At 37.0% G+C, this 11,746-nt stretch overlaps 1 protein-coding gene across 1 annotated transcript; it reads right to left on the bottom strand.

The window, feature by feature from the left end:
- On the bottom strand, positions 1 to 534 carry LOC133307011 (uncharacterized). The gene has a single exon (XM_061507431.1). It carries the CDS (start codon positions 532 to 534, stop codon positions 1 to 3), a length of 534 nt encoding a protein of 177 aa, XP_061363415.1.
- Between the last annotated feature and the right edge of the window lie 11,212 nt (positions 535 to 11,746).

Raw genomic sequence — 11,746 nt, 5'->3', positions numbered from 1 at the left:
CTAAGATTGGAAAAAGATGGCATGAAGGCCATAATACCTGGGGGCTTTGAAGGGTCGCATATTGAAGACTGTGTTCTTAACTTCCTTTAGGCACGAGGGTTCTCCAATGTTAGTCCAGTTTTGGCTGGACAAGGTTGAGAACATGCTCCCAACACATATGACAGGTTTAGATGGGGAATCCTCAGTATAAAGCTTCTTAAAGAAATTCACTGCAAGGTGCTTCAGGTCATTCAGATTGTCCACCCAAACACCTTCCTCATTTTTAAGACACTTCACTTTATTCTTCCTAATTCTTGCAACAGTGGTTGAATGAAAGAACTTAGAATTTTTATCTCCAAAGGCAAGCCACTTACATCTAGAGTGTTGATACCAAGTAAGCTCTTCTTGAATGTAGATGGTGTTAAGCTCTTGCCATAGGGACCTATGCAATTGTTCCAGGGCATTATCAGGACCCCTATAAAGTTGGGAATCCACTTCTCTTATCCTACCTTTGAATTTGTTTCTTTTTCCTATAAAGGGCCTTAAACCTTTCATGGCGCCATAAGAAAGCTTCACGATGAAAGTTATTCATAGCTGTCTCCCAAGTGGGGTTATTTTGCCAACAATAATCCACCACTTCACCAAAATCCTCATTGGTTAGCCACACAACTAACAATCTAAAAGGTTTTAGTCCTTCCGAGGCAAGAAAGAGAGCCTCTTCACTTAATAAAAGAGGTCTGTGATCAGATCCATTGAAGTGAAGATGAGATAGAAATCTATCGGGGAAGTTTAGGTTCTAAGTATCATTCACCACTAGCCTATCAATCCTATCTTGAAGGGATCTTCTTTTCCAAGTGAAATTCGAGCCTGAAAGGCCCACATCCGACAAACCACAATCATTCAGGAAATTGGAGAACTCCTGGGAGCTGCCCTAGCGCACAACAGTACCTCTTTGTTTCTCTATTTCCTCCAAAATAGCATTAAAATCATCCATCACAGCCCAATCACCAACTCTATTAGATTCAATATTTTTTAAACTCTCCCAAAGCATTCTTCTCTCCAGCCTCCTAGGGCTGCCATAAACAAAGGTGAAGTATTCATTCTTCCCATTACCCAACCAATAGATCTTGGAGTGGAGGAACTGGTGGTCTTCCTTAAGAATGGAGATATTGGCCTCATTTTTATTCCAAAGAATCCAAATGCCACCCGAAAAGCCCACAGCTTCCCTCCTAAAATATTTGTCAAAGCCCAAGTTCTGAACAACTTTATCAGCTTTTTTGCCACTTAATCTCATTTCCAGCAAAACAAGAACTTGAATTTTATTTTAGTATACTAAATCCTTTATAAGCGAGGAGAAGCCCTTCTTCCCCGCTCCTCTGCAGTTTCAAGTACACACTATCATAAAAAACTTAAACAATGGAGAAACGGCCAAAGGAAACAAACACTCCCAACTAGGCCGAGCTAATGGGATTGGTCACCACACCCATATTGGTGATATAATCCAGCACCATTGAGTCTCTAGTATACTGACTAGGCTTCTTCCCTTCTTCTGTCGTAGCTAACATATTTTCCTTATGGATGTGACTTGGGCCAGGGGGTTACCTTGAATCCATTTGATTTACACTTCCTAAAGGAGGCCTTGTGTTGGACGATTGAGGTTTCATAGATTCATTTCCCTAAAAACTGGGAGTAGGGCTTCATTTCTGAGCATCACCAGCTCTACTTATAAGTATAGCTGCTCTTTGATCAAATTTATGGGCTTGTGGCATCCAGTCATCTTGACTCACAGAACTTATATGTACTTGTTTCTCTCCCAACTTTCCATTTGAACCAGAGGGTAAGTTGCCAGCTCCTTTACCTGGGTTATTTTTCCTTCTCCTTGTGTCTGTGCTCTTTTTTGTCGTCCCACTCACATTCGAGTAACCTGAAATCTTGCCCTCCGAGCCAACAGATAGATTAGCCACCTCAGAATTTTCCTCCTCTTTCTCATCCCCTAGCATTGCAAACCTAGATCATGTAGCTCTCTCCTTGTTACCATGGTGCCCATGTTCTCCTATTGATTTCTCTCTTGCTTGCCCTGCCTCCTTGGACTTCTGGTTTTGAGTTGCTCTTTTATTTTTGTTTTGTCTCTGAACTGTCATCCAGTTTCCAAAGCCATTAGTTTCTTGGTTTTTCTCAATATTTTTTGGATTTTCCCCTTCATCATGGTTATGAGTATCCTAGTGACTATGGTTTTGACCTCCCTTATTCTCCTCAGTATTCTTTTGATTATCTGGGTTAATTAAACACTGGTTCTTCCTGTACCCATATTGGCCACAGAAAAAACAAATGAGATGCAACCCTTCATAGCCAATGTAAAGCTGTCTTTGGCCAATTCTAAACTTAGAGAGTAAACTTTTGCTAAGGTATACTTCTGCACAAATGCGAGCAAACCTACCTTGGTCGATTACCTCTTCTTGGCTCTGTCACATATATCGCAGTGAGTTTTCGTCGATTCTGAGAGTCCTTCTCACCATGTTTCCTATCCTCCAAAGGTCCTTGTATGTGTAGAACTCACGAGGAACACCAGGGATCCTGATCCAGACTGCTAGGGTATACTTTGGCTAAGGTATACTTTGGCCTCCATCGTTGTACTATAAGGTAATGATCTGCGACGATCCAGGGTCCTTGTTATTGGACAAAGAGATAATCCCAGGTCTTCTCAAATTCAACCAAATAGTGGTCATTTTCCAGGTTTAGAACCTTGTATTCCCCTTCCAAATTCCAGAGTTTGTGCAGTCTGCTCCAAACAAACTTGGCCCCTAGCCTCTTCACCGTTAGCTTCACAATCAGTGTCTTCCTCCATTTCTTGCACTCCTCCAACTTCTCCAGAATATCAAACTGGAAATATGGATTTAGAGGATCATCTTCCTCGGTCTGAGCATAAGCTTTCATGGCCTCTTCTTCATCCGCTTCATCTCTTTTGGTCTGACCCATCCATTCGTCTTCGTTATCCCTCTGTTGGCCATCCCACACTCCATTCATCCGGATAAGACTATCCTTGCATCACACGAGCTATCAAGGATCCTTACGTACCTCTTCTTCCAACTTGGTTTCTTCCATATCATCAGACTTGTGTTCCATCAAAATCACCTTCTCCTCCATTGTGCCCATAATCGAAGGATTTTCCTGCATAACTTGGTCGACCAGCTCTTCCCCTTTCTCTTTTTTCCTCTCTCGGTCATTGATTTCTTCTGCCACAGTGGTGTGGGGTCTGCCCCCTTTCTCAGACATCCCCCTGACAAAAGGACGAAGAAAGAAGACGAAGACGAAACACACAAACCCTAGCAGAGCAAAAAGTTTTCTCACACGCTCACAATCGCTTTTTTCTGAAATTCAGGAGGTGCACTTTTTTTTTTTGGGGTAAACAAAAGGCATAAGCCCAACCACACACAAAGAAAACCAAACAGGAAAACCTACCAGCTACACACCACATGACGAGGCCTGCTAACAGAAGCCAAATCCGCTTGCAGTAAAAGATAAACACCGGAAGGAGGGTTTCACCAAATCCTATTATCTAACTGATCCTGGTCATCAAGCAAATAATTGGCCAGCCAATCCGCGACAGCATTGCCTTCTCTATAGGTATGACGAAACGAAACTGACCAATCCTTAAGAATCCAAATCCGTATACGAAATATCAGCTGACACTCACGGATTGCTATACCATTCTTGGATAACAAAGTGATCACACTAAAGGAATCAATTTCAATCAACACATTTCGATAGCCAGCATTCCAGGCCATCTCCAAACCCCTGAGCACCCCCACAATTCAGCTTTGAAAGAGTTACACACCCCCAATTTGTACGCAAAACCACCCAACCACCTCCCAGTATCATCCCTTAACACACCTCTGCAAGCAGCCAAGCCAGGATTACCTCGAGCAGTACCATCAGTATTAACTTTAATCATGCCAGTACTAGGAAACTGCCAAGATACGTCTATGGACATGGTTCTACGCTGAGCATGCCGAGAAGAATGAAAAGCGAAATTAGTTAATACTTGGCAGTTTCTCTTAATTAATTTTACACATAAATTTAAAACATATTTTTTATCAGTCATATATATATATATATATATATATATATATATATATATATATATATATATATCGATTGTCTAGAGCCACCAATTTTCTTGTGAACCACCTTCCCTTCCATAAAATGATGATAGTGCTGAGAGTTACATTTTTTAAACATTTTATCGTAAATATCTAAAACTTTATTGATTTAATTAATAAATAATTTTTTTAATAATTTACCTTGAGAATTGGTATATCGTAAAATACTAATTAACATGACTTTTTTTTTTTTTTGTAAATACATGACTTTTTATAATATATTGACTGAATAAACAAGGGTTTGTTTTGTTCATATTACAAGAAATAACAAAACCTTTATGCTGAAACCGTAAAAGAAATGTGCCATTTTTTCTTTGGTTTTTTTAAATAGGTGGACCCATAATTATTATATATGTAGCATGACCTTGGAAATTTCCTGTAACATAGCTCTTGTATTTCCTATAAACAAGATATTATTTCCAACAAAAGAAAGAAAAAGACAAAAGAGAGATCGAGAAGATTTATATTTGGCTGCTTATATTTAAAAGTGAGTGGCGTCAAAGGTATTTATATTTGGCTTCTTTCTATTCCTTCTTTAATCAGTAGAGTGTGCTTGACTAAAAATTGTCAAAATCTGCAGCGATGGCGTCAGTGGGGTTGATGCCACTAGTGGCGTCGAGCAACCTCGCGGCAGTATAGCTTACATGAGTTCTGTCTTTGCCAGATTTTCTAACGTCTCATATTTTGGGTTCGAATGCAAATGCTTTCTAAAGTTCTCTTCAATATCATCTCGTATTTCTTCTCCACTTTTCCTAAACCATGAAAGGAAATAAAAAGAAGAAATTTTCTTTTTTATTTAATTATTTTTATTTCCTTTTTTATTTAATAATAATAATAATAATTAAATTGAGGCCTCCATAAAATATATCATCGTGCTGGTTTCTTTGCCCCTAGGTGTTAGATTTTTTGCGACTTGTATCCTTGTATATTATTTTCTACCCATAGGACGCTTTATATCCAAATATGCTGAATCCGTATTTTAGTAACTATTATTAGTTTATTGCCCATATTATAATTTTCGTCTTTACAATTTTTGTTCAAATTTCTTAAATAATGTAATGAATGGTGTTAATTTTTTTTTCTCGCATATAAAAATTATTTTACATAATTTTGCTTCATCCTTATTTTGTTATAGAGTAGAATTTGTTTCTCTCTTATCTTAAACAACCCCTTTCTCTTTAAATGAAAGTGAGGAGGATAGAAGCACATTTACGTTAGTCCTAACATTGTTTTTTATTTTTTTAGAGAACGTCGGGAAGATATTAAAGTAATTCTGCTTTAGATAATTAAGATATTAAAGTAATTCTGCTATAGATCATTAAGAAGCTACAAAAATTTCATAAAGGGATAGTAAAACGGGTGTGATTCATCCGGTTAACTCACCTAACCCGTCCAATTTGACTTGTTGGATTATATATTTAAATCGTCAACTTGCCTCTGTTCAATTTGGGATGGGTCGACCCTTTGGACAAAGAATTTTTTTTCCCCAGCTGTGTTCGCTTTTCGTATGAAACGTTGGCTTCTTCTTTCAGCGCCTACTGACTTTGATTTGATGAAAATATTTCAACTCTTATAAGCTACACTTGAAGAGTATCTTTAACATTATAACCCTAACCTTTTAACTTTGGTGTCAAGCTTCCGACCCATTTATTTATTTGTTACATTGGGTTATGTTGTCAAGGCAAAAAATATGGTTTAGTCCAAAATAAATGCACTATTAAATTATCAAAAAAACCTATTCTAGGAGCAAGGTGTTTTTCATCAACTTGTTTCATTTACTTGTGCTAATTTGAGCTAATAAAATGTAATTTCATTTAGTAATTAGTTTTAAATTAAATTTCATAGTTGAAGAATAAGTAGCACAATTATGGACATATTTAATACTATTTTATTTAAAATTTTAATTTTATTTTATTTTTTACCGGGACTATCTGCCTCAAAACAAAATGGGTTTGTATTTCGATCCATTCCATTTATAAAAGGTGGGTCAACTCGCTTGGGCAAGACAGGTTGAGCTGTGTTGCCATCTCTAAGTTCTTCAAGGTATTAAGGATTATATGCTTATATATAGATGAACTAATAATTTGGAGGTTGTTAGTTACTCTGATTTGGGTTTCACCAGTTGTGTTGATTCTAATAAATTAACATCTTAACATATATTTTCATGCTCGTTAGCTGAGTCGTGTCATCGAGGAGTGCCAAACAAACTTTTATTGCTACTTCTAATATGGAAGTTAAGTTTGTTTCTTATTTGCGACTATATCGCATGGTGTACGGTTAAAGAGTTTCATTTATATAAACTCAAAGTTGGGGATTCCGTTTCTAGGCTACATAGGATATTTTGTGACATTTCAGTTGTTATTTTCTTAGTTAAGAATAATAAAGTGGTAGTCAAAGCAATACACCAGCATTAGATATATAACCATAGCAAAACGCGTTAAGGAAAACAAAAAGGGTCTTAGAACACGTTATGGAGGGTTAAAAGGCTCTACCTTTATGGATTTAAAGGTCACGATGCATGATGTAAAAACAAAAGGGATCTCACTAACTAGAATTGGATCTAGCCAGGGCCCAGTTACTCTATACTAATTAGCCTTTTTCCTAAATAAATGAGAATGGGCCAAGTCTAAGCCCAATTTCTTCTCTTCTTCTTCTAGCATTCGATTTAATGTAATTAGATCACATGGAAGAACGCCAAGCCACATTTGATGACCCAAGAGCGGGCCTAGCCAATTGGGCCACTTGTTGGGTCTAATAATTGGGAATTCTCTTTCCCAATCTTATCTCACAAGATCCTTTTGCCAATTAAAGCCCAAACATACGTTACGTATTGCCATTGATGTGATATTGGTGTGCGACTTATTAAGCCCAATTAGGGATTGACATAAACAAGTTTGGACCTTCTTAAATTGTTCTTGCCATTTTTCAAGTGGATATAGTTGTTCCCCAAAGTATGAACCTTCAGACACAATGTATAATAACAACGTCAGGTCTAAGGATGATTTTCACTAGTAAATGATGAGGGACATTACATATCCAACAATACTTCTACAATTTTTCATGTGGAGTCTTTCAGTGAGTTAGTTCAGTGTGTCTCGACCTACTAAGAATCTACCCACAATATAGGTTAAGGCATCTCATACCTACAGTCATAAAGTCTTTACCTTACATCTCCATATAAGTAACCTAGTGTCATGTTAGTCTAATTGAGATGACCAATGACTTTTCTTTGTGACTATAGACTAGGAACAAGTTTATCAAATAGTCATGTAATGAGCTTCAATCCTCATGATTGTGATCTCATCATTAATCATCAAAGACACATAGGTGCTATCCCAAAAATCTTTATCTATATATGCATATGAGAAGAGATAAACAATATGAGATAGATAAAGTGCACTTTGTATGAATAGATATAAAATATCATATCATGCTCTGTAGTATAAATAAAATGTCATCTGACTCTTACATTGTCTCTAGGACACCTACATTACTAGCACATTAGCACTAAATTGATGATAGTTGATCCTTTAGTTAAAGTTACGCCATCAATTTTTTTTAGGATATTGTCTAGTTAGAATGGGACTTGATTTCATTATGTAGTTTTGTTGTATGAATAATTTTTAAAGAAACTCTTGTTCATTTGTTACGTTTTCCTCATTTTAGTGTATACATTTATTTATTAAGGTTAATCCATTATATCATATGGGTTGGTTAGGAGATAAAGTCCATAATAATACAAGAAATGTAATATTAGTTGTAGGAGGACATATTTGTCTCTTTTGTAGAAGATTTCATAATTTTAAAATGATTTCAATGCAAACATCTTTTCAAGCATTACTTGGCGCCATCGTGGATGTGATAGTGCTTAACCTATGATTTTAGGGATGGATACAGAGGAAAAGCTAGATATAAAGGTGAAATGTTATAAAGAAATTCGACCATAACTCAGAAAAGCATAAAGTGGGTGAGGATTAAAAGTGGATCAATTACATTTGCAAAGAGCATTAGGTAGACTATCTAATGCTTGAGCTAGGGTAGAGGGAACGAAAGGTGAAAGTAATGAGTCACCGAGAGCATATTCAGGACAAGGCTTATGTAACACCTTGCCTGCACTTGGTGTATTAACTTAATTATGGTATTAAGAGTAATTAGAAATAATCCTTAAATTACTTACTTAGCGTTAAGATAATCTCATGATTTGTAAAATTATGAAATAATAGGTTATTATGGCGAAAATGTGAGTAAACTTTTTCATTTTACATAACAAATTCATTTCACGTTTATTAACATCTAACTCATTAGTTATAGAGACTATCTTGATTAAAAAAGTCTTACATTAGCCTACAACCTAATAACAAGTGGCTCACATAATCCTAGATGAGTAAAAGAAGAATTAAAGAAACTGACACAATGCACTTTAACGCCCAGGAGTAAGCTGTAGGGTGCGTAGTAGCAGGTTTTGCTTTTGTTTAGCACATTATAGCATGCACAATAGGTATTTTGCACTTGCTTAGCATTCTATACTCGTAGTCCGTTTTAGCGCCCTTCAATTACGCTGTAGCGCATATGGGTGTTCATCAACCGATTCAAGCCGCGGTGACTGAACCGAAAAATCGATAACCGAAAATCAAAAAATCAAAAACTGGAAAAAAATCGCAAATTTTAATTGGATTGGATCAATTTTCAAATTGATTGAAGAAAACCGATCCAATCTAAACCGATCGAATATATTAATTTCCCTCTACCTACTTAGGCCTTTCCCCAATCATTGCCCAAAAATTTCTAAACCCAAGACCTATTAACCCACCAACTAAACCCAAGAAAAAACATAGTCACATCTCATCAACAAAATTTCATTTGTGTAGAGCTTCGTATCTCATTGCCCAAAAAAAAACTATATTATCGTTTACTGATGTTTTTGTATTTAATTTTTTTTTTTTACAAAATCAATATATACAAAAAATGTTATTTGCACAATAATCATGAAACAAATTTTAGGATTTTCAAAAACCGAAAATCGATCCAATCCAAACCGAAAAAAATTGGATTGGATCGAATCGGATTTGAAAAAAAATCTAAACTAAATGGATGATTACATGATCAAACCGAAAAGATTGGATCGAATGATTTTTGCTTCCAAAAACGATCCAATCTAGATCGCGAACACCCCTAGTAGCACGCCCAATGGGGTCTTGTTGCCTTAAAGCCTATTTTAGAACCCTTAAGCGCACTGTAGCGCCCTCAATTCAAATTCTAAGGTTCCTCATTTGGTCATAGACCCCATTCAAGAAATAACTCATACCTTTCACCTAATAAACCATGACCTTAATTACTAAACATGATCAATCATATTTTGGATCAATGTATTACTAATAGAGGTGGCAAAGTGGGCGGCCCGTCCCGCTCCGCCCCACCCCGCCAAAAAATGAGCCAGCCCGCCCCGCCCCACTTTTGAAAGTGGGCTCAAAAACTCAGCTCGCCCCGCCCCGTTTGGCGGGTTGGCTCGCCAGCCCGAGCCTATTTTACACTGACCCGCCTCGGCTCGCTTATGCCCACCATCAACCCGCCAAAAAATGAACCCACCCCTCTCCGCTTTTGAGATGGGTTGAAAAACTCAGCCCGCCCCGCCCCTTTTAGCGAGTTGGGCGGGTTGGCCCGTCGAGCCAAGCCCGTTTTGCCAGCTCTAATTACTAATATTCTTGGCTTCTAGCCATCAACTTCATTACAAAGCATTGATATAACAAAAGTATAATTAAATGTCAATGTCTTACTACACTTGGCTTCTCATTCACATACGTACAAGTAAGACCACATATACAACTCAATACATGGTGATATCCAATTACACACTTCAAAAATGGTTTTATCATATTATCTTCATCAAAACATGCCAAGTCAAAGAGAGAGACTCTCATGCACTAAATGCCTTTCCCTGAGAAGTATCAGTTCCTTCCCCTGGTGTACCTGAAACATAATCCCCAAATGGGATAAGATAATAATCTCAGTAAACTAAGGGTCCTTGGAGGATAATTCCACCATGAGTTCACTTTCCTGCAAGAAAGGTGAGAGCATACGACATAGTATCATCATATAAACAAAAGCAATAGTGAATTGCATATCCTTGTGCACTAGGACTACTCCAATGAGCAGTACCTCAAAGTGCATGTCTGTACGAAACTTCCAAGAGCCTTACCTCTTAGGAAATACCCTTTAGGGAAATCCACACCTATTTTATTGATCAATGAACCTAATCTATCAATTCACAATATGATATCTAACACATTAAAGCACATCATACAAAATAACTAATTTCACACCAAGTCTACATGAATGCAGCTACATCATAGCTTTAACTACCGACCACTCAATCATGTAATTAACCAACACTCTCAATGAGTGTGGTGGAACACCAAATGGGTCTAATCCTAAGGTCCAAGAATTTACCTTCGAAGATCACTTCCAAGCCTTTCCTCTTCTGGGTTCCAAAATCCAACCAAACACAAAACTCACCAATAATCAACCTATTCCAAGGTAAATTAACAATTCAATGACATGTTCAACATATGAATTTACCAATCACATACCAATTCATCAATTTTAAAGAGTGGTTACTTACCCCCAAATCTTCAAGATTCAAGAACCAATCCTTAAGTCAAAGAAAGCTCCAATGGTGATTCAGACATAAAAACACCACTAGAATCAAAACTCCTACATCAAATATACATACAACATCCATCAATTTCATCATACCATAAACTAATTAAAAACCTCCAATTTCTCATGGAACCCTAACCTAACTCCAAGTATTTTCATAAAGTTCCCAAGGAGGATCAAGAGGTTCATGGTTTCTTACATCAAACTCCTAACAAAAGGGCAATCAAGCTTCCAAGCTTTTATAGAGAAGAGCCACTTCCTTCTATTCACACAAAATGGCGCCCCCAAGCTCCAAAGAAATGGTAGAAGGGTTTCTTTTGAGCCTACCAAGTTATGCTAGGTTTTAGGATGGTGAAACGTGAAAAGTCTATGGAAGATTGATGAAGAAAAATGGTGTAGAAACGTAGTCCTTTGAAGGTGACCAAAATTTTGCACAATGAGAGGGTGGAAAAGAGTTGACCACTATGGAACAGAAGAAGAAAGGATGAGAGGAAGGAGAGAAAGGGTGGTTAGGTATTTTGAAATATCTTTGTGGTGAAATTACTATTTTGCCCTTAACTCCTCCCTCTTTTTGCCACTCAACCCTAGCCATTTAATTAGGACTTTTAAATGAGTTGGGCTCATGAGGGGGTGTGTTGCACAATTTATTCTAGGTCTCACTAGCTTTACATAATTATATTTTTACCCCAAATTTTTTAATATTTTACTTTAATCCCAAAAAATGACTTAACTCTAAATTAGACTTTTCATCTAATTAACTCTTTAATTACAAACTAATTCCTGATTACTATGATTAATTATTCGGGTTATTATAACTTACAATAGTTGGGAGGGGGTTCGTGAGCATCAATAACAAGTGTTCGGAGGACGAGATGGTGAAATTGCAACCATAGAACATGAGACACCTATAGAAGGAGGATCTAAGAAAGGATACGGAAGATGGTATCGAT

Source organism: Gastrolobium bilobum, unplaced genomic scaffold (assembly GCF_033153095.1).
Source record: "Gastrolobium bilobum isolate Gb01-03AN ecotype WA unplaced genomic scaffold, APGP_CSIRO_Gbil_v1 utg7848, whole genome shotgun sequence".
In the NCBI taxonomy this organism is placed as follows: Eukaryota; Viridiplantae; Streptophyta; class Magnoliopsida; order Fabales; family Fabaceae; genus Gastrolobium; species Gastrolobium bilobum.
The sequence above is the reverse complement of the archived record's forward strand: the minus strand, read 5'-3'. Positions and strand labels throughout refer to the sequence as shown.